This window comes from Festucalex cinctus, chromosome 2 (assembly GCF_051991245.1).
Source record: "Festucalex cinctus isolate MCC-2025b chromosome 2, RoL_Fcin_1.0, whole genome shotgun sequence".
Lineage (NCBI taxonomy): Eukaryota > Metazoa > Chordata > Actinopteri > Syngnathiformes > Syngnathidae > Festucalex > Festucalex cinctus.
Genome location: NC_135412.1, coordinates 40,695,456 through 40,719,175, shown reverse-complemented (window position 1 = coordinate 40,719,175; position 23,720 = coordinate 40,695,456). Strand labels below are relative to the sequence as shown.

The 23,720-nt window shown below is 39.6% G+C and overlaps 1 protein-coding gene and 4 long non-coding RNA genes across 8 annotated transcripts; 3 read left to right on the top strand and 2 right to left on the bottom strand.

The window, feature by feature from the left end:
* Window positions 1–1,410: 1,410 nt before the first annotated feature.
* Window positions 1,411–12,104, top strand: actr5 (actin related protein 5). Of its 4 annotated transcripts, XM_077515132.1 has the most exons (10): window positions 1,844–2,361; window positions 3,439–3,476; window positions 3,543–3,781; window positions 3,950–4,119; window positions 4,216–4,433; window positions 5,346–5,510; window positions 5,580–5,687; window positions 8,710–8,849; window positions 9,154–9,286; window positions 11,275–12,104. In XM_077515132.1, the coding sequence occupies exons 1-10, from the start codon at window positions 2,205–2,207 to the stop codon at window positions 11,596–11,598; spliced, it is 1,692 nt and encodes a 563-aa protein (XP_077371258.1). In that variant the 5' UTR covers window positions 1,844–2,204; the 3' UTR covers window positions 11,599–12,104. The 4 variants fall into 4 exon arrangements, 3 of the variants coding, with proteins under 3 accessions (XP_077371256.1, XP_077371255.1, XP_077371258.1); XR_013282588.1 differs by lacking the exons at window positions 1,844–2,361; window positions 3,439–3,476 and adding exons at window positions 1,411–1,781; window positions 10,119–10,244 and having other exon boundaries at window positions 5,346–5,687; window positions 11,275–11,407; XM_077515130.1 differs by lacking the exons at window positions 1,844–2,361; window positions 3,439–3,476 and adding an exon at window positions 1,411–1,781.
* Window positions 10,866–13,523, bottom strand: LOC144014832 (uncharacterized). Its single transcript, XR_013282590.1, has 2 exons — window positions 13,136–13,523; window positions 10,866–11,594 (listed from the first exon to the last, which is right to left on the bottom strand). It is a non-coding gene; the product is annotated as an uncharacterized LOC144014832 (long non-coding RNA).
* LOC144014831 (uncharacterized) lies at window positions 13,229–14,748 on the top strand. The gene is made up of 2 exons (XR_013282589.1): window positions 13,229–13,957; window positions 14,571–14,748. It is a non-coding gene; the product is annotated as an uncharacterized LOC144014831 (long non-coding RNA).
* A 271-nt stretch (window positions 14,749–15,019) lies between these two features.
* LOC144014829 (uncharacterized) lies at window positions 15,020–17,315 on the top strand. Its single transcript, XR_013282587.1, has 3 exons — window positions 15,020–15,510; window positions 16,010–16,063; window positions 16,945–17,315. It is a non-coding gene; the product is annotated as an uncharacterized LOC144014829 (long non-coding RNA).
* On the bottom strand, window positions 16,508–22,605 carry LOC144014828 (uncharacterized). The gene is made up of 3 exons (XR_013282586.1): window positions 21,540–22,605; window positions 18,119–21,085; window positions 16,508–17,443 (listed from the first exon to the last, which is right to left on the bottom strand). It is a non-coding gene; the product is annotated as an uncharacterized LOC144014828 (long non-coding RNA).
* Window positions 22,606–23,720: the final 1,115 nt, after the last annotated feature.

The window sequence follows — 23,720 nt, the reverse complement described above, 5'->3', positions numbered from 1 at the left end:
CCAATAGATTGGTCCGACATTGACCATTCCGGGTGGTTACAAGCATACCAATTTTATTGGTTAGCCAAACATCCAATGAAATTGGTTACAATAGTAAGTAGGTCTAGATAGTACATGGAACTATTGTTTTTTTGTTGTTGTTTTTTTGTATTCTAAATGTATTTTACTTAGATGGGTGTGACAATCAGTTGTACTTTTTTTTTCAGCCTCTAACACAGATAAACCAATCTCTTGGTCAGAATGACCAATTTGTATTGGCCCAATCACCAATTGATATTGGTTGAAAACACCTACCATTCTAGAGAGTGGTTGTTTTAACCAAAGGATCTGTCGGACACATAACTACCAGCTAGATTGCTCAAATTTAACCCTTTTATTTTTTTGGTAGAGTTGACTAATCTGTTTTAGAGTGTAGTTTTTAGGCTGGCAGAAGATTGGTCTTTTTTTTTTTTTGTCTTGCATCTGACATCGCATATTTTCATTTGGGTTCATAACTCATACATTGTGAGGTTTACGTTGGGTTGTATGTCGATATATCGCGGGTTTGTTTCTCAGAGATTATTTTTTAATCCCTCTTATTTAGATGAATAAATGTTGTGAAAAAATATTGCTCTATAACTCTTCTGTTTGCATTTGATAATTTTATATAGCAGCACTACTAATGGATGCATTTCTCATTTGATATACATCTGTTTAATGTCACTTAAACATAAAATGAGAAAACGTAAACAGTCATAGTGTGCTGTAGATTTTTTTTTAAAGAATAACTGAAAATATCTTGCGGCATATCGTTATCGTGATATAAAATAGCCTCTATCGTGATAAAAGAATTTTTCCATATCGCTCAGCACTAGGTGGTAGTGTGGCAGTCTCCCAAGATGAAGGTGGTCTAAATAGAGTAAAATTTACCCTACAGAATTTACTGTACAATAAGGCCAATGCGTGTGTCTCATTCCTCCGCCCCCACAACCCCCTCGTCAGTAGAAAAAGAAGTTCATTGATGGCAATTAAAAACTGGCCTATTTTCACGCAACTCCTCAAGAAGAGCTCATTAAGGTGTGGTGACAGATAGTATTAGATTATTGATAAAACATATTTATTTATTTATTTTACAATTACGACCTCTACTTAGCGGAAATTCACCTCGCGTGCGAGCATGGAACGTATCCCCAATTCTAATCTATTTTCAAACGTTGGGGCAGAGTAAAAGTAACAAATCGTCTGTAAAATAAATGCTCAAGTAAAGAACAGATGCGCGAAAAAAAATCGAGTTGAGTACAGTAATAATTATTTGTATTTGGTTTCGTTACACAGCTGTATTTTAAAAGAGCACATGCAAGCAAACGTGATTTGGAAACATTAATTTGGTCCTTCTTATAGTTCCACTCGGATGTATTTTCGTGTGACACACTTCCAAAATGGCCACTCAGCAACAACCGGTATGCCAAATTTTCTCATTTCGGGACTGTAAAAGTTCTCCCGATCCGATTTTTGACCCGTTGGCGGCCTCAAGTGGGACGCCGATCGTGATCGACAACGGCTCCTTCCAGACAAGGGCCGACTGGGCGTCGGTGAACTCTCCGCGGCTGCTTTTTCGGTCGGTGGCGGCGCGCAGCAGAGGAGCCGCCCGTAGCGAGACCCAAATCGGGAACGACATCCCCAACCTGGAGCCTCTGCGGTGGCTGCTCAAGAGTCAGTTCGACCGGAATGTGGTTGTCAATTTCGAGATCCAGGAGCTCATTTTCGACTATGTGTTTACTCATCTGGGCATCACCTCGGAGGTTAGTGCCATTCACACTTTGGCTGTACGAACTAGTGGGTTAGTTGTTGATATTTGGAGAATGATGGATTTGAGTGGGAAATTTAATTACATTATCACATTCCAAACATTATGTTCCATATGTATGCAATGATGTAATACATTGCTGTACAGTACTCGAATTGAAGGAAAAAGTGGACTTGTAAAGAAACAAATACTAAATGTATTATTTATTTCAATCAGTAATCATATCAATCGTGTAGTTTTTCATTGATCAGTCACACACGTTCATACCGACATTGTTTTGTTGTGTAAATGTGGTACTATATGTCATGGTTAATAAAGGCAAATTTGATTTCACTACTTGGCATTAAGTTTGGCCCAACTACTGTTACAAGACCTTTTTAATGCTATTTAAAAGTTTAGCTTTGAGCTTTATGCACTAATGCTGTTCTGCCTTGCTGCTTCTTGTACTTTTGTCAATGGCAGGAAAGTTTCACAGAGGTGCAACCAGGAATTTGTAGTCCAATGGAAGGGAAAGCAAGCAAGTTGGTGGCACCACTTTGATGCCAGTAATTGGAAATACTATTTTCTAGCATCATGTGAGTCATAGGCCCAAATTAAAATTGGTGCCTCTGATAATTCATTTTGAATAGACTTGTAGCAGATGCCAAATTAAATTTAAATTTTCTGCCTTGTAAAATGTAACACTTAGGAGTAAAGTAAGTAATATGGTCCCAACATTTGAATAAAAGTTATTGAGGTAGGCTCAGGCGGTCACAAAATCGCCATTCAATGCAGTGAAAGGCATGCTCAGTTACCACTTACTTGTATGTACAGTCATATGTATTGTTTTTCATATCCCAGAAAATCTTGACTTTGCAGTACCAGCGTTCCACAATAGAGGCTGCTGTCTGTGAAAAGTTCATGAGCAGTTTGATGACAGTACCTATACAATGGCGTTTTTATGGAGACTGGAAATGTCTGTCTGATGTTGTCAAATGGTGCTGCCGAAGCCACAGGGCAAAAATTTTGTGTTGACTTATTTTTATGACTTGCTTGACTTTTTGCCCCAGCTTAATTATATTGTTTTATTGCCCAGAAGTTTTTCATACAGATATTTACTAGGGGTGTGAATTGCCTCGTACCTGACGATTCGATTCGTATCACGATTCACAGGTCACGATTCGATTCGATACCGATTAATCCCGATACGAATTTCTAAGTCGATTGTTGCGATTTTTTTTCATTCAAATTTAGAAAATACTAATCAGTAAGCTTGTAGAGTGTAAGATTTATATGAAAATGTATTATTTATTTATCTGAAATTTCAGTCTTATAGAGGTTGTAATCTGTTTCATGTTTAAACAGCATTAAAATAAAATATTAAGGCTTAATGTTCCGTTCATATAACATTCTTCCATGCTTAAGGTGTGAATCCTAAAAAAAAAAAAAAAAAAAAAAAAAAAAAAAAAAAAAAAAAAAAAAAATCGATTTTGCCTATTATTGAATCGATTCGAGAATCGCGCGATGTAGTATCGCGATATATCGCCGAATCGATTTTTTTTTTTAACACCCCTAATATTTACTGTATTTATGACATTACTGTTAATGTACATTAGTGATTGATTACTGTCCGTTCTGAACTTCTGACCTGGTTACAAATTTGGGTTACTTAGGTGCCATTGGTCTGGAACGCCATAATAAAGGGAGGGAGGTCAGTGTCATTTTTTATTTTTTTTTGTTCCACATCCCGTCTTCCCTCCTCTCTCATATATTTTAGGGACGCGTGGAGCATCCCATCGTGCTGACCGAGGCCCCCTGCAACCCTCTGCACTGCCGCCAAATGATGTCGGAGTTGCTGTTCGAGTGCTACGACGTCCCTCACGTCTCCTACGGAGTTGACGCCTTGTACAGTTTCCATCACAGCAGCAATCAGAGGAATCTGCGGCCACTGCAGACCGGGATCGTTTTGTCCTCGGGGTACCACTGCTCGCATATCCTGCCTGTTCTCAACGGCAGGTGAGGCTCCGCTGCCTGTTTGTTGTTAAATTACATTAAAAAACAAAACAAAACAAGGGTATGACATGATTGTTTTGTATTTTTTCCTCTCAGTTCTTTACTAGAAGCTAATCGTATGCCCAATGTTGTTGTAACGACGCTCTTATTTTGACGTGGCCTCCCCCTTAGGTTAGATGCGGCGAATTGTAAGCGTGTGAATGTGGCGGGAGGCCAGGCAGCAGCCTACCTGCAGAGGCTCCTCCAGCTCAAATATCCGGGCCACTTGGCTGCCATCACACTCAGCCGTATGGAGGAACTGCTGCATGAACACAGCTACACAGCTGTGGACTATCAAGAAGGTGCAGTGGGAGGCAACAAATTCATGAAAACAAATTCCAGGTACATCTTAATGATGCATCTTTCCATTGCTTGTGTTTTCTTGCGCTTGTCTGCAGAATTGGAAAAATGGCGCAGCCCGGAGTTTTACGAGCGCGAGGTTCACCGAATGCAACTTCCCTTCTCTGGGAAGTTGCCCGGCGGCTGTGCCAGCGTGGAGGAAAGGCAAGAGAGGAGAGCGCAGCAGCTCAGGCGGCTACAGGAGATCAATGCTCGACGTCGCGGTGAGAAACTACATCAGGACCAAGAGAGGCTGGACAGACTGATGGCTGTACAGGTAAGGAACGGCTTGTCTGTCTCCTCACTAATCCAGGCGTCCATTTTCTGTTACACTTGTCGTCATCCGTGTCATAGCTGACTTTGGACAAGATTAGTTTAGTTTCCCAGAGACGCAGAAGTTTCATTACAAAATATATGAAAAATGAAAACTAATATTTGTGATAAGCCTATTTAGATGCCTACTGCAATTAACTTTAATGAAAGAGCACCCTCTGTTGGTAGAAATACAAAGTACCAGAAGCAAACTTAACATAGCGCCTTTCTAAACAATAGTTCATTTGAAACAAGTCCTCCTCTGACTGCTCGATTATGGACAATATAATAATAATCCCGATTATTTTGGCAATAATTGAAATAACTATTTTTTTTTTTTTGGTGCAAAATAAGAAAATGTTTAAGCATTTAAAATTTTTTAAGACAAATACAAAAATAGAAACACTATTATTACATAAGTTCCTTTTGGACCAAACAGAATTGATAATAATACAAATTTCTAATAATATGTATTTATTTATGTTGGCAAAAACTTGGTTGGATTGCAGCTTGTGCAATGTGCAGTCGGACAATCATTTATTTTTTGTAGGGCCCGACGGATATGCATTTTTCGAGGCCGAAACCAATTAATGGCAGAGAAAAATACCGATTACCAATTAATCTGCTGTTTACTTTTTACTTTTCCCACGTACATGCTGCCATTGTTCGGCCTTGTCTTGTATCGTTTTCCCCTTCTGGATCTTATTGTTTTTTTCTTCATTACCAAGTACCCTGTTTGCCCTTTTGTTTTGTTTGATTAAATTACATTTTTTGAGCACCTCTGCCTTGTTTGCCTCCTGCACTTGGGTCCTCCACCACGCCGACACCCGACACTAAGTCCTCCATTTCATGAATGCGTGTACGTGTGTGTGTGTAGGAGCTGCTGGAAGAAGGCTTATTGGATCAGTTCCACAAGAGTCTGGTCGCGCTCAACATGGACTCTGCCGAGGAGCTGCAGTCGTACATTGGCAAACTGCAGCTGGCCGTGGAGCAGGGCCGTCAGAAACTGCTGCACAGCGACGGCGCCGAGGGAAAGACGGAGGTGAGGCGGGCCAAGATTTTCCTGCACTGTGGAGGCGATGCCAACTTTACACTATTCTTTTCCCAACAGGTGTCCGAGTTGGAGCCGCACATGGAGGAGGGCGACGGCATGGCAATGATGTATCCTGACTTCTCTGAGGACACGCTGCCGGAAAAACCTAACGTGAATGTCGTCCAGGTAAGGTGGAACTTCTTCTATTAACTCATTCAGCCATTTTCACTGAAGCAATCCCTTTAGCTCCCGGCTGTTAACTGGATTTTGACTCATTTTACAAGGTCCACAGAATATTGTGTTCTATTGCTATAAAAACATGGAACCTACCAAAAGAAACAGTCTGTTCTTTCATCTGGAAAAAAAAGTGTATTTGAATCTGTTTCCGTTTTGCAGAAATTAGCATTAGAATATAGCTAAGTTTTATCATTATTCACAAACATGTTGAAAACACTGGGTAAAAGAGCTTGTTGCAACATGGTCCTGGCCGATCTCTTATACTCTGCTGCCACCTACTGGCCTTTTTTTTTTATAATAACTACCATTGCTTTAAGCAACTTCTTCATGTCAGAAGCTTATCAAAGTCTAATGTATGCTCTAGCATTAAAAAAACAAAACAAAACATAAAAACATTAGGGCTGCCAAGATTAGTCGACTAGTCGTGACTACGTCGACGACCAAAAGCATCGACGGCTAATTTAAATAGTCGACTAGTTAGTTTTACATAATATATATTAGGGGTGTGAATTGCCTAGTACCTGACGATTCGATTCGTATCACGATTCACAGGTCACGATTCGATTCGATACCGATTAATCCCGATACGAATTTATAAGTCGATTGTTGCGATTTTTTTTCATTCAAATTTAGAAAATACTAATCAGTAAGCTTGTAGAGTGTAAGATTTATATGAAAATGTATTATTTATTTATCTGAAATTTCAGTCTTATAGAGGTTGTAATCTGTTTCATGTTTGAACAGCATTAAAATAAAATATTAAGGCTTAATGTTCCGTTCATATAACATTCTTCCATGCTCAAGGTGTGAATCCTAAAAAAAAAAAAAAATAAAAATAAAATAAAAAAAAAATAAAAAAAAATCGATTCTGCCCTTTTTGAATCGATTCGAGAATCGCGCGATGTAGTATCGCGATATATCGCCGAATCGATTTTTTTTAACACCCCTAATATATATCAGCCTTATATTTGTTTTTTCTTCCAAAACTGTCTCAACCGCTCGTCCTCCTGCCTGTTCTTACTAGACGCACATGCGCAGTAGCGTGTCCGGGTCAGACGTGACGTCAGCACCAGCTGTACACAGTATGCTCTCATGGCTAACCGACATCGGACTTCGAAAGTTTGGGAAAATTTATACAGACGCTAAAGCGAATAATGTTCAATGTAAAATATGCAAGACAGACCTTGCCTCTCACGGCAGTTGAGACGGAAGCACCTTTTGTCGAATCCTTCTGACGGCCAGGGACAGTCATATCAGCCACTGTAAGTTATGCGGATGGTTAGCGTAGCTAAGTGCTAACGTGGACGTTAACGGAGGCGCTTTCAGTATTTAGCACACACTGTGTGATAAAACGTGCCCACCTTGTTACAGCTGTTAAGTCCTCTTCTCCTGCCCAGGGACCTCCTAACCGATGGTATGGAGACTGAGCAGGCAGACTCTTGTTTTCGTTGTTTCCCACAAACTTTATTTTAGCACTCCTAAAAAAAACAAAAAACAAAAAACAAAAAAACAAACACACAAACAAAAAAAAACAAAAAAACCGACAGCCCGTGCACAGGCTCAAGCTCTTCCTCTCTCCTTCTCTTTCCTAAACAACACCGCCCTCCTGCGCCAAAGTGCGGCACTACATCACTTAAAGGGCTAGGCTTGGCCTGTAACACAGTGATGTTATGGCTAAATAGTAAATGTGGCAACAATGTCCTAGCGCCACGTTACAGTGCTAAAAGACTCCATTCCACTTCATTGGAGAGCTTTATTATGAAGCCATCAACGTGCATGCCTGAAAAGTAGTTTTGATATTGTGTACATGTTTGTTTTATTCATATTACTAATTGCTATTTAGTTTTAGTTTTATTTTCAAGTGCACTCAACATTTGTTGTTATAAATGTTCAAGACAACAGAATTTGAGCTAAAAATTCAAATGTACTATCGGCATAATTGTCTTTTTTTTGGATTGCACAAGGAATTCTGGTACAAACTGCAATTTAATAAAAGTTGAATGTACTGTTAGTCTGTTACCTTTCACCTGTCACCATCTTTATTACTAACTTGTACATATATCTTAACAAATTCAAGCTATATGCTAATGATGGTTATATAAGAGTAGCTGCTTGCTTGTCAGCCCCTTAAAAATATTGGCTTAAGTTATCAAAATAATAAAAAATGCTGGCCACCTTTGCTAAAATTGGCTACATCCTTAGTTGAACAGATAGTTTATTATTTTATATATATCCCTGAAATGAAAATGAAATAATACATAATCAGAATGTGGTTCCGTTTTGGGGGTTTTCTGAGGAAAAAAGGGTTGAAAAAAAGACTTTGGGCAATTATTGAAGGAGGCTGACGATCCGATCCGATTAGTCGACTAATCGCGACTACTGTTGGTGACTAGTCGACTAGCAAAATAGTCGTTTGTGGCAGCCCCAAAAAACATATAGATAGGTTTTTGGGAATGAACGACAAAGTATTAAAAAACGTATTTACACGTTTTTGGGTTTGGATGAGTTAACAATAAAAAAATGTATTATTCATAGACCTGCGATTGGTTGGCAACCGGTCCAGGGTGTCCCCCGCCTACTGCCCAGAGCCAGCTGAGATAGGCGCGTGTCCCCCGCCTACTGCCCAGAGCCAGCTGAGATAGGCGCCAGCATCCCCCGCGACCCTTGTGAGGAATAAGTGGTCAAGAAAATGGATGGATGGATTATTCATAGAGGCTAATCAATTCATTGTTGAATGTAGCTTTTTGGGATTAATGAAAAATGATGGACAATTTAGACCATCAAAAATGTATATGGGGGCGTGAATCAAATTAGATTGTTTTTGTTTGTGACTACAATTAATTAGTTTCATTCAACAAAAGTATAAATAGAATAATAATGAATGATTATGTGCATTTTTCACTTTAGTCGAATTTTATTTTTCTTCTTACATTGAAGTAATTTTAAGTACTAAAGAATGACATTTCTCCAGCCGGCCTTCAACATGGCAGAATACCACCAACTGTTTGTCGGCACGGAGCGTCTGCGTTGTCCAGAGATCTTCTTCCAGCCCTCGCTGACTGGAGAAGACCAGATGGGGATGATGGAGACGCTTCAGTATGTGCTGGCCAGGTAATGATGCAATACTGTACATCCTTCACGGGAGCAATACAGTCTCAAATCTAATCTTTCCATCTTATTCCTGATCCTGCTTGTGGTGTTTAGGTGGCTCAAGTAAATGGCATGACATAATGTTCTTTTTTTATTGGCACGAGACTCCTCCCACTCCAATCTCTGTCCACCAATCAACAGGCTGCATTGCATCAAGTTCCTCGTGCCAAAAAGTGTCACCATTTTAGTCGGTCACAATTGAAATGAAAAAATACAACTAATGTCATTCACACACATTGTTTGCTCCTCCCCTGTTGATGTTCAGGTACACTCCTGAGCAGCAGGAGGCGCTGGTGAGCAATGTGTTCCTGACAGGAGGAAACATGCAGTATCCTGGGATGAAGGAAAGAATGGAGAGGGAGCTGCTGGCCATAAGACCCTTTCAGTCTCACTTCAAGGTACTTAATTTGTTACCTTAAATTGATGAATTTTTTTCTTTCTTTTACTTTCTTTTACTTTTTACTCTTTTACTTTCTTGGTGTGTGTACACAATAAAACTGAGTACCGGTACACCTTTTTCCAAATTCACAACAGTTTGCTTTCAGATACATTTTATAGGCCATAGAAAAATATTTGTTTGAAATCTATCCTGCCTGTCAAATAAATAGACTGACTCATCTGAAGAAAGAAGTATTTTTTGACAGTATTTTTTTTGGATGATTTTTTTAAAATGAATGAATCGTTGAGCTTTCCCACTTTCTACTTCCATAATATGTATATAGGGAATTTACCAAGTGTCCCAACTTTATAGAGTTTTTCAAGTGACAAGTTGTGCAGTTTCAGACGCTTATTGACTAAATGGCCACTAGATGGCGGCATCGAACTTCACAACATCCGACTTCCATCAGTTCACGTGGTTAGCTTGCAGTGAGTTTGTTGTTTCTGCTTGCATTTTTATGGAGTTAATAGTTGATCATGAATTTCAAAAAATATAAAAAGGTATTCAAAATAAAAATAAGCACGTGGAAAGTTTTTTCGGGTCAAAATTAATTTTGATTCACTTCGGTCCTGCCTTTGAATAAATTATTTATTTTCATTTTTTGCTTCCATATATATTTTGACATTTGAGGTCTTATTTTTTCAGTTGCATGTTTTTTTTCTTTTCAGATTCAGATCTTATTTTTTTGGGTTTCAACACATTTTTTCAGTTTCAAAACTTTTTTTTCCACTTTCAAATCGTTTTTCAGTTTCAGATCTTTTTTGTTCAGTTTCAAGTCTCTTTTTTTTCAGTTTCAGACTTTTGACCCGAATGTTACGCGGGGGCGTGGTGTCAACTGAGCGGGGCGTGGAATCATGAGTGACAGCTGCACAAAAGCGCTTTGGAAACACCCCCCAGTGACAGTGCCTTCAGGGAACGTAGGAATTAAAAGGACTCTTAACTCAACATATATACATACCATATTCGTGTGTTTGGCAGCATGTGAATCGATATCAGTGACATAATTCCACTTCGAAGTCTGTTTTAGACAGTACTGAGCACCATTTACGGTCTAGCAGCAATAGGTTGTGCCAGGATTGCCGTACAACAGCTACGTTTAAGCGTCTAATATGTCCGATGTCGGCATTGTGAACGCATCGTATTCTCCCGCTGGCGTCCGGTTGGTTGCCGTCAGGACAACCGAATGCACGGGTGAGATATGCTAAAAAGTGTTGCAAAATCATAACAAACAGTAAGGGGCTGTTTTTGTGACAACATATTTTTTTGTCGTGACGCATTATAAATGGGGGACTTTGTCAAAGCTGAGCTAACGTTAGCATGAAGTATCGGCCACAAGCAAGCACTGCGTTGTAAACAACTGAGGTAAATAGCCACCTTTTCTTTTTACGCGGTCAACTCCGCCGCACTTAATTTTTTTTCTGTTCGCCCATTTGTAGGATTTACGTTAGTGTGCTCGAAGAAACGCTTTCACGGAGAACGACATCCGCTTTTCAAAATAAAGGATCGGTTTTCAAAAATAAAATAAAATTCAAACGGTGTTTAAAAGATGTTTGTTTTTATTATTATTATTAACAGTTTAAAATATGTTTCACTATAACACAGTACCAATTCACATTTCACCGGGAACGCACTCTTCTGGGGTGATATTGAGCAATAACATTGATATGTACAATATTAAGTTAATTTAAAATGAAGGAAAGGTTGAAATGGAGAAAAAAAAAAAGAGGTGTCATTGAGCAGACATTTCACTATGAGCCAGTACTAATTTGGGGCCAATAGGTCACATGACCTAGAAGCTATTAAGCAAAAATGCAAATATTTATAGAAAGGTGTGCATCATATATCAGGCATGCCAGTACTGTGTTTTCCATTTTTCGCATACAATTGGCCAAATGATGTGCTTCAAGCCATCTTGCTCTGCGATGGTCTCTTTCCCCCCCCCCCCAGGTGACCATGGCGAGGCAGCCAACCTTGGGCGCATGGCTGGGGGCAAGAGACTGGGCCCTGGGGCATCCTCCCGGCGGCGGCGGTGGAGGAGGAGTGGCGGGATGGATCAGCCGGCAGGACTACGAGGAGAAGGGAGGCGAGTACCTCAGCGAGCACTGCGCCTCCAACGTCTTCGTCCCCATCAAAATCAACAAGACCATCCCCGCTCGGCAGGCCGAGCCCTCTGTTCCCATGCCGACGGGAGCTTCTGGAGCCGTTGGCATGGTTACGTCAGCCCTGACTTCCTCTTCTGCTACTCCAGATGCTCCAATGGTTTTGTCCTGAAGTGACAGTAGTAGCTGGGACTGTTTGTATTTGTGTACAGGATCACGCAAAAGCCGTGTAGTTTTTTTATTTGTATTTTTTACAGGGCAAAGAACTGTATTTTGATGATTTAGACATGAGATTTCACTGCAATTGGCTGGCAACCAGTCCAGGGTGTCCCCCGCCTACTGCCTAAAGCCAGCTGAGATAGGCGCCAGCACCCCCCGCGACCCTTGTGAGGAATAAGCGGTCAAGAAAATGGATGGATGGGATGGACATGACATTTCATTGTATAGCAGCCAATCAGCAAAGAAAGTCAAATAGAAGCAGTGTCTTTAATAGTGTTCAGGAAACATATTTACATTTGCTAAGTCTCCTCCCTTCATCAGTCTGAAAGACCAAATACATGCGTTGATGAGTGTTGCTCTTTTGGTTAGCAACTGAGTCCAAATGGGCTCAGCAGGTAACGCTTTCATGTACGATAGCATAAATGAAGTGAAATCAATACAGTTAAAACTTTTCTTTTTTTTCCCTTCATGGTGTCTATTTGAGGAGGGTGTTTATCTTTTGGAAATTGTTGACACACACTGCAATTAATAAGGGCAGGTGATTCAATTTATGAAGCTACAACTCATTCACTGCCTTTGAAAAGTATACTTGTCAATTGTATTTTTTAGAGCGGTGCTAAATGGGGGCGAATCTGATTATGCTCCACTGTAAATATCAAACTTGGAAACAACTTTACTGATGCCCAACCACCGGTAGATGACATCATTGCCCCATTTTATACGAAATAAACACAGTTTCAGAGTCCATGGGAGGAATGGCTGTATTTTGGCAAACCTACATTTTTCTACTGTCAATTATAAAAGAACGGGACGGGGCAAAAGTAGGGAGTCTATTCTGTCATTTGGTAGATTCGGTTTATATATATAATTATTGAATGTAATATCACGTGAGTATTGAAAATTTTAAAATTTTCTAAAGTGGCTGGCAGTGAATGAGTTAAATGAGAAGTGTTTTATATTATTTTTGTACAATTATACATGGGTTCAGACCCGTCACCAGAGCCCAGGCTTAAGGGGGGCACATGAAATGCATGGGCGGGCCCAATTATTATGAATACCATACTGACAGCATTAACTTGCCCAATATATTTGGATACATTTATGTAGCACTGTCGTGCATCTATCCATTGAATGGCGCCCGCTGACAGTATTATCATAGACCGCATTTACAGTACACACACATAAAGTAGACTGCGGTGGCGTCGTATGTTGACGCCGCAGCCATATTGGATGAGGCAAAGTGAAGCTATTTGTAAAGATGCCTCCTTCTGTTTTTCCTTGGAGATGGATCATCAAGCCACAACTCATTGGATTAATAAGGAATTATTATTACCTTTGATTATCTTATCCCATTCAAAGTCAATCTTACTATTTTTGCCGATGTAATATTGCCACATCCAATAGGGCGGATGTGCTGACATATTGCTTCGAACGGGCCACCTGTTTGAACGGTGTCTGCTGCAGAATTAAAAAGGAAAGCAAAATCCTACCTCATAGTAGATGCCCAAATGATATGTGGGTCCCGTAGTTTTTTTTTTCTTTTTCCAAGTGACTCTTTAGTTGCCGACACAAAAGTAGTTTGTAGTATGTCCCTCCTCACTTGTATTGTGCGCCAGCATCCTCAGAAACTTGCAGCTTCACTTGTACAAAATGTATATGACTCTTGCATTGCACGCCAACATTGACATATTTGTCGCGTATGCGTATAAGTCAGCGTGTATGGCGTTAGATTTGTGCCACAATTCCGTGCGTAACAAAATGTGTTTCGTACGTACAAAATGTGTTTCGTACGTACCGAAAATGTGTTTCATACGTACCAAAAATGTGTTTCGTACGTACAAAATGTGTTTCGTGCGTACAAAACAGTCCTCGCGCACGCTTGCTACGTCTCTCCTCAACACGTACGAAACTTTGATTTACGCTTGCGATGCAAGGGTAGAGGCGTAATATTTGTGCCACAATTCTTAACCAATCAGGAGTCGGACAAGAGAGCAAATCCTGATTGGCTGTTTAATATCCAATCAGGCAGAACTTTGACAACGTGTCGTCACGCCGCGTTGCATCATGGGCGCTTCTTCGATTTTTTTGTTTTGTTTTACTAGCACTCGGTGCTTTCCTGTTTGTATTTTATCTGCATTTCTGCTGACTTTTATTTACTTAACAAAAGTTTTGTTATATTACGGGGTGAAGCAGCTCCCAACTGCTTTCCTGCTTAGCGGAAGACAAGTTTTAGCCCTCATGGGACCGTTGGATGACCGTTGGGGGGGACGCTCACTTCCGAATCGAAGACTACTTTCAACATTTTCATTACGGTAAGTAGCATAAAAGTAGCATCTTTTAACTTGGCCACTATCACACACAGGCTTCCAAGACAATCCAAATTGTATGTAATAGTTACATACACGACATTGGCAATGGATGTGCATAGTTATGATGAAGAAGAAAAAATCGCCACCCCCTTTCTTTATTTTCTTATGCATTTTTAGTGCCTAGTGCCACCAAATGTATATCGTGTAACTAACACACAGAAAAAAAACATGGAATGTCCAAAAGCACTGTTAACACAATGCCATAGTTACTGATTTAAGTACGTTAGTGATATTGATTAGTTATGAAAATCGTGGAAAATTACGAGATATCAGCTCTTGAATTCAATTCACGAGTTAATTTTGTTGTCATTACCTGTATACTTGTGCACATAAATGCCATCTCAAACTGTTCTCCCTCAAAAGAGCATCACATTATAGCTGCAGAGGTTATGAAGTGGTTACCCTTAGTTGTACTAGACATTTAACATGAACAAGAAACTGTAGAAACATGGATGGTCACATTGTTTTCCCATAACTACATGAAGATGGATGGATATGATTGTTTCACATTTTACAATTAATAACCTTGAGCTTTTGTTTGTTTCCAATTTACCAGGTAAACCAATCCAGATTGCGCATCGTTTCTATATCCGGGTCACAGTCATCAATAAGATGTCTAAGGATAGAGAGTACAGCTGAGATGGATGGGACGGCGATGGATGGCTCCACAATAGCAGTCTACCATGCCTACTGTGTGTAAAACTTGAAATAAAAACTGCAAAGATGCACTGTAACTGAGGACGATTCATTTGATTTAAAAACAAAAGGCGCTTTCACACCGCAGGAACTTATGATGGAACTTCCATATGTTCCGGGGGAGTTTGTCCAAAGTTTGCGTTCACACACAAAACCAGTTCCGGGTCTGGGGGGGTCGGAACGGTACTACCTAAGTTCCTAGGCATGAGGAGGGTATTTGGGTGTACCCTGAACGACACAAGGTGGGGGCGTGTTGTCTAGTGTGTTATGATTGGTTGACTGGATGAGGAGGTGTGTCGTTTTGGTTAGATGATTTTTTTTTTTCCCCGCGGTAAAGCCGCCATTTCTTCTTTACTATACTCTATCGGGCGCTACGACTTTTTCTTCAAACATTTCGGCAATGGAAGGATTAAAAAACCGAGAGGTGGACGGACGAGGAAGTACAGGCTCTCCTGAGCAAACATGGGACGAGGAGACCCAACGGCACTTCGAAAGTCCAACAAGAAACGATAATAACCGCGAAGCTAGCAGAGTTAACATTACACACACAAAAGCAGGTGAGGGAAAAACTAAAGAAACTCCAACAGGACTAAAGGAAACTCAAGGACCACAACAACCACAGTGGAAATGACCGCAAAATTAATAAATGTATGAAAGACTGGACGACATTCTCGGCCACCGGATGGGTTGTACCACCAATAGTACAAAGGAGGACTCTGCAATCACCATGCTGGAAGCAATGTGCAAGGACACGGCAGTGTGCGAGGATTCATTGCCAACAGCCTTGCTAACACACGAAGGTAAGACAGAATTGCCTCATGCACATCTTTGTATATATATTTATTTAGGTCGATGCTTGGTCGCAACGTGGCTTTTACACCGCGCTAGCATTAAACTGTTAGCGTAGCATGTTAGCTTAAGCTTGGCAAAGTCACGCATCCAGGGCAACTCCGAGCCCATGTAATGTGAAATCATTCCTAAATCAATTAACCTAGTAAACGAAAAGTATTGTAGGCAGCTAACGCCGAAATAGCCCTGCTTTCAGTGACGAAATTGAAAAGCTTCGTGAAAAGGACGTGTGGAAGCTAGGCATACTATTCACTGTTAAAAGCAAAACAACCACTTCGTGTTTTTGTGTGTGTTTTTTTCCTTAATACAAAGCTCTGCATTCAACGTAACTAAAACGTTTTAACTTGTTAGCCTCATCACCTAACAACTCATAAAAAAAACAACAACTCATAAACAGTTCTAGGGAAACTGAAACGTAAGAAAAATAATGTTATGTACTGTGACTTACAGCTGGACCTTCTCTGTGCTCTCCTTTACGTTATGATGCCTCCCTGAACAGTCCTGGTATGTTTCATTTCATTTTATATAACTTCAAAAGCTTCATTTAAAACTTTTAAAGCAACACCCCGCTCACAATTAATTTTGCTTCGTTGAATAAGTGTGTTTGTTTATTTATTGGACATTATAAACAAATGAGTAGCAGTTAACATTTTAAAAGAAAGAAGAAACTTATTGCAATCATTCATAATAGTTTACATGTTCAAAGGAGTAGAAAGAAGTTAAAAACTTGTCTAGTCCTACCCATTCTTTATATCTACTGACTCATTTCATTAAAAAAAAAAAGAACATTACTGGAATGTATTAATTTACTACACATTTTCTTTTACTGGAATGTACTAAAAGAAAATGTGTAATCCTGCTTGTGTAGACAATTGCACCTTAACACATGCGTGCATTTGTCATTAACGTATGTACATGAAATTCATAGGCATACACAATAATAAATCCTCATACTCACATATACAATTTTCATTTCACTCATAATGGTGCATAGAGAAAGGGGGAAAAAAAGTTACATTCCTGCAATTTTACTAGTGTGTATTGCCTAAAAAAGCTTCAAGTGCATGCCGCCATATTTGGCAATGTAGTGTGGCATATTCTGTTCTGTAACTATGAAAAATGAAAGTACATTAACGTGAGTGCCGTGTTTTACCCCTACCTAAATCATTGTACTGTACTCTTACTCATTGCACGAATCTGTTGAAACCGTTTAAGTCGATGCGTTAGGAAGGTACAAGCGAGGATGGTCCGTCCACAAGCAGAAACTGCGCCACTCGAACAGAGTTTCCTGCCCCTTTGTCAACTTCCAATAAGTTCAAAGTCATGTAACTGGAAGCTCATCAAAAGTATTTACTGTCACTCATTGTACATTTACATCCCTATAGGTTAGCGGACACGGGACCGAGACCACCTATTTTTGGAATACCTGCACCAATTTGATGAAAAGAAGGGGGAGTCCACGAGTGCAATGTTCTTAGAAGAAATGCAGTTGCACAAGGAGGACCTTGAACTCAGACGCGAGCAGCACAAGGAGGAAGTTGACCTCAGAAGCGAGGAGCGCAAGGAAGATCAACACGTGGCACATGAGCTGGTTGAACAAAGGCACGACAGAGAGTTCCAAATGGGCTTCCTGGCAGTCCAAAACAGACTTGTGGACACAAATAAGCCAAATGCATAAGTAATAAATGCTTTTGTTTTCATATCACTTATGTGGTTGTTTTTTTTCCCACACGAATAAAAACTTATGCTCAATGAATTCTTTTTAATGTTTTTATTTTTGACAAACAGTAATGCAAACATAATTACAGCGTCCCACCATTCAGAGGTTCTGATGTTCTTCCACTCCCTGCGCGGAACACACCCAGATTGGTAGAAGTGGCAAATCTGAAACAAACACAACAAATTAATAAATGTTAATATCTACATTAATTACTTTTGTGCAACAGCCTTGTGATTTACATGACAGAATACCTTAAAATAGCGGAATATGCACCAATTTATGGCCCTATGATAAACCACTGGCTTGAGGTGGCAATCTGACACTTCCAAAATCAGCACTTTTCCCAAAATCCCGGCACCTTTGTTCTAACATTCGTGCATCGTCAAAGAAAGCAAGCCATTTCAACACTTTGGATCGGTCAATCATGTGTTTAACAGAAAAAGAAAAAAAACAAACATGCGGACAGACTAACAATACATCCAGGTCCAACGGTATTATGAAATACGCAGCGTACATGTAGCGTGAACAGCAACTCGCCATCAAGCCCTATTTTGCCGTGAATTGCACGAGAACTAGGCAGGAAACACCAGTTTCCAGCGATTGCCCTTTTCATGGCAGAAAGTACGACAAAATATCCACAAACGACCGACGCGCGGGGACACACGCAAGTAGACGTGCAACTGAACGCGCCAGTCATACGTTGTGTTTAAGGCACTAATACACTCTGTAACTTCATTTTTTTTTTCGTGTTCTCCACCTTGCAAGGGGAGCTCCGTTACATGTCACAGCTTAATTCCGATGTGAAATAAATTTCGTATAATTGTGTGTTTAAACCTTACCAGTGCACGTCTTCGTGCTTGCAGGTTTGACTGTCTTTCCAAGTGAGCAAGTCCTGCCCATTTCTCATCTTGATGTGGTAATACGGCGGGTCCCAATGGTTCTCATCAACCTTTCCCGTGAAGTTCTAATTGCTGCAAACACAACTCTGTACAACATGACAAGGAAAACGAAAAGATGATATGCCTTGTATCATAACAAATGGCGATGGAGGGTCAAAGGTCGCGTTTTTCAACGTCACACTGGTTGTTTGTCATTCAGTTTTACCGGTACCGCCACTTGCTGGACAGGCGGGGTAGTGCTGTTTTTTTTTTCCTCCCCTGACATACGTCATCAGTCTCATTTGAATAAACTACCCTGCCTGCTTTCATGCCGTGTGAACGCAAACTCGTGGGCCGCTCACAAGTTCTTCGGACCCGTTGTCGGTACCATATGTGTTCGGCCTGCCAGATCCATTCGGGGTCCTTCGCCTACAGATGACGTTACGCTACAGGATTGGCTGAGACGTTTTACGCTACAGGATTGGCTGAGATGTCGACGATTGTGATTGGTGAGGCAACTTTCCAGTCGTTGGAGGGAAAACATTGACGCTTTTTACGAAGAAATTTATTATTATTTATCTAATGGGACTTATCACAGCCGCACTACTGGATCAAACTGTTCGGCGACCCAAAAGGCAAGGATTCGTAACGCGTCAAAATCATTCATCAATCATCATCAATCAATTACATCTCACCGTGGCTATTCTAATGTATTGATCTCTCGTCTTCCCTTGTCTAGGATTAAAGGTTTTCCGTGAAACCCTTTCAGACTTGTTTGTTGTTGTTGTTTTGTGGAAGGAAAAAAATACTGAACATATAAAGAAAAGTTGTGCATTCATTCATTCATTCATTCATGTGCCATTCATTGATTTGTTAATGCATTTGACATCTTTAAAGAAAAAGTAAAATGTGCTACTGTAGTTGATAAAGTTAACTTATGAGTTTCGACTTTACGGTAGTAGGCCATTACCTTTGATTAATATTTACATCAATAGTCCATGAGACACACATGCACACACATGAAGGTTACAAATAAATTCGTAGTTACCTAATAACCTGAGGCCGAGTACAGAACATATTGGTGAGGAAATGTCACATCTCAGGCAATAATTCCATCATTTTATTATCATCATCATGGTAATTATTTTCTGCAATACGCACGACCCTCCGCAACTCATAGTGCAGTGTCACCTCTGAGGTGACATTGGCAAGAAAATATTAAAGATGTCATTTAAATAACAAAATGTATGGGCTGAGATTGCAAAACGTAAATAAACGTAAGTATAAAAGCAGGATACTTTAAGATTGACTAAATAATGAAATAGATTGAAAAAATACATTAGATAAAATAAATATAAAAAATGGAGGTAAAATAGCACATAAATGCAAAAAAGTAAAACTGCGATGGGACGAAATATTGTCAGTTGACGTGCTAATGTGTTCCTATAATCATTACGACTGTTTTTGTGATGTATTGTGATACGTGAACCGCAAAATTCGGAAACCAAACCAACGTGAACACATTTGACACTGCTCGCTTACTGTACTGACGTCATCAGCAAGCGCCGACCAGACGCGAAGGCCCCCGAATGGATCTGGCAGGCCGAACACATATGGTACCGACACCGGAACTGACTCTACCATGAACTCAAAGTTCCTGGGCTTTTTGGTGTGAAAGCGCCTGTACAGTTTGCTGTTTGTTGATCGATAATGCATCATTAAGTGTCAATTACAAATACAATGTGTAATATATTTTCATCTGTGGAACCTCTTGGGTCTTACATTCTCAATACATCATCGTGAGTACAGTACTCTGAGGTCTTCTTGGTCAATGATGGGCAAATGTGCAGTGTGTGCACTTCCGCACTTTAATCTTGAAACCATAAATGTGTCATGTACTGCATTGGCACTGTACCTGCAATAGTATTTTGGTTATTGTTTACAGGTTGTTCCGAATACAGTGTGTGTGTGACACTTTTTATTTTTCTAATTGTCAATGATACTGTTTGCAAGACACATTTAAATAAGTTCAGTAAAAGTGTCGACAACTTACAGGAGAAAAAATATTTTAAAAATGTTTGATTTGGTATGCTGCAAAACAGGCCATTACAACTATTCGAACTTCAAATTATGATAGTCCAATGTTAATGTTGTCATTCTTCAGGAGCTCTTGATTTCTCTGCTGTCAAGCTCAAGCTTCACGTTCTGACTCTTCCTACAGACATTTTAATGACTAAGTCAGGGGTGGCGAGATCCGGTCCTCGAGGGCCGCAGTCCTGCTGGTTTTGGATATTTCCCTTCTTCAACACAGCTGATTCATGATCAGCTCATCAGCAAACTCTGCAGAAACCTGATAACGAGCATGTTAATTGGAATCAGCTGCACTTCGAGTAGGGAAATCTGCAAAACCTGCAGGACACCGACCGGCCCTCGAGGACCGCAGTTTGCCACCCCTGGACTAAGTCAAATTGGTCTCATCAGCTGGCTCAAAAACGTCAGGAATTGGGGCTGCACAAAATTGGAAAATCATGCAATACGCGATTTTGCTGAATATAGCAATAGATATTGCAATATTTAATATGGATCTAAAGAAATGACTGATAATGATTTTATTATCTAAGAACAAATGATATTTCTCATGCAGTAAAATGTATTCAGAGTTATTTAATTGTAATGACTTCAATAATGTTCAACTAGTGGATGGTGGTGCACATTTTAGCAAGTGGCTGACTGGTCAAATTCAGATAAAAGCATAAAATTCCATATGAAACTTATTGCATGACTGTTATATGCATATTGCATGGGCTAATAGCACGATATCAATATTTTTTCCACTCCACTTCTTCATCTTCTGCTTCGCGTGGTGTTTTTGACACTTCTGTTGTGGTGTCATCAGGTGCATTCTGTGTCCTTTGTCATCTTTGTTGCCTGGTAATAAAAACAAAACCCAAGGTTAGCGCTCAGATTTTTAATTGTCTATCTGTTGTTATGGAAAAATGACAAGATCAACCATGTTTCTCACATTAGTAAAACAATTATTTTGGGCAAACATGTTTATTTCAACAGCTGCTAGTCATGGTGTATGGTTGTCTTGTAACCAAAATGAATTCAATTCTTATGTCAATAACTATGGCATTGGACTGCCAAACACAGTGCTCTTATGTATTCAATGTTTTCTGTTATTCACGATATACCTTTAGTGGTACCAGGCACTAATTACTAAAGAAAAATGGATGGTCTAACATTTTCTTTTCTACTTCTTATACAACGCCACTCATGATGGCATGCATTGTTTAAGATTGTAATGATAGTAGCACGATCAAAAGAGGACAAAACTATAGGATTTACTGACTTAAATACAGTACAGTATTTTGTAACTTACCATAATGAAAACGTAAGTAGCAGGTTAGCCTCTTCTCTTTTTTTTTTCTTCTATTTTATGCCGTCATCCAACATCACCATAAGCGCTAAAACTTGTTTTCCCTCCTTCTTCCGCTAAGCAGGAAAGCAGTTAGGAGCTGATTCATCCCGTAACATAACAAAACTTCTATTAAGTAAATAAAAGTCAGCAGAAATACAGACAAAAATTCAAACAGGAAAGGACCGAGTGCTTGTTTAAAAAAATAAATAAAAAATCGAAGAAGTGCCCATGATGCAACGCGGCGTGACGACACGTTGTCAAAGTTCTGCCTGATTGGATATTAAACAGCCAATCAGGATTTGCTCTCCTGTCCGACTCCTGATTGGTTAAGAATTGTGGCACAAATATTACGCCTCGAGCCTTGCATCGCAAGCGTAAATCAAAGTTTCGTACGTGTTGAGGAGAGACGTAGCAAGCGTGCGCGAGGACTGTTTTGTACGCACGAAACACATTTTGTACGTACGAAACACATTTTTGGTACGTACGAAACACATTTTGTACGTACGAAATACATTTTTGGTACGTACGAAACGCATTTTGTACGTACGAAACACATTTTGTTACGCAAGGAATTGTGGCACAAATCTAACGCCATACATAAGCGTAAGGCATACCTAGCATTATTTTCAGTATGACTGTGATGGCTCTTGCAGCTAAAACTATCTAAGACTAAGGCTATCGATCAAACAAAACCATACCAATATTTCTTCATATTGTGACATCTTGCAAGAATGCCGCCAGAAAACGTTACTTGGCAATGTCACCCTTTTTAGTTGTCTTGTACAAACGGCCACCGTTGGCCGTAGCCAAAAACAAGAACAATTCGGCGAGTGGCGAGCATTAGAAGCAATGAACTGAAGTAGCCAACACAAACGTAACATACCTCCGACACCGGGAGACCTGTGTTGCGTTTACTGAGACTCGTATATAAGAGTGCTAAACCGAATGAATGGAAAAATATAACAATAAAAAAAGGAGAACCATTTTAGAGATCCATGCCTCAAATGGGCGGGCACAATCATCTTGGTGGGCGGGCACGGACCCCTATGGCCCGCCCATGGTGATGGGTGTGCATGGGTTCTGTGTAAAAGGTTAACTGATTTTCACATGGCATTTTATTATTATTATTATTATTATTATTATTATTATTATTATTATTATTATTATTATTATTATTATTATTATTATTATTATTATCATCATCATTATTATTATTGTCATATCAACCATTGGTGAATATGAAGTAATGTAAAGCGCTATATAAAAAGGAGTCCATCTACCAACCATCTGTACCGCACATTGCTGCCACCCACAGGACTAAAGTGGGACAACATATATATTTATTTATTTTTTATTTTTTCAGGAAACCAGATTGTCGATCTTCACTTGTGCTCCTTCCAACAAACTGCTCATTTCTGTTATAAAATTTTACTCGGAATATCATATAACAACTGTAATATATGAACTGGAGCTGGAAGCTTCCTTTCGCAGTATTTTGTCGACATTCAGTACTGTCAAATACAGACAAGCTTTTCCAGAGAACTAGTGCTCACAATTAGTTATCACTCTAAATTAACACAGTAATAAAGTTAAAGTTAGTAAATGAAATGAAAAAAACAGTACAGCGGTTGTGCCACGTGAGTGACGAGGTATTCATACGCCGCTGCACAAACTAGTTCCTGACACGTTTCGAAACCTCGCGCTGCTGCAGTATAGTCTAAAGTCTTACTTGTCATAAATCTACACAAGACGTCATCATGCTCTCCCGCAGCCCACGCATGCCAACAAATTGTTACTTTACGGTAGCGCACGCAAATTGTATAAAAAATAGCAATGACTGTTTTATTTTTTTACAAATTTACTGTGTAAGTGTGTTATTGTACTCACTGCAGTTTTTTAAACTCTTATTTTCAGGATTTAATATTCAAATTAAATTTGAGTAAAATAGTAAAAGAATGATCAAACCTGACACTAATTTATTAAGATGTCAGGGTTCCTTGAGGTGCAACAGTTAACTAATCTCATTATCAAACAAATTCACGACTGTTTTGGTGATCAATATCATTTTGAGCCCTCATTAACTTGAAATTGTCCTGATTTCAGCCTCTCGATCTATATTTATAGCCTGTATAGGTGCAGTAT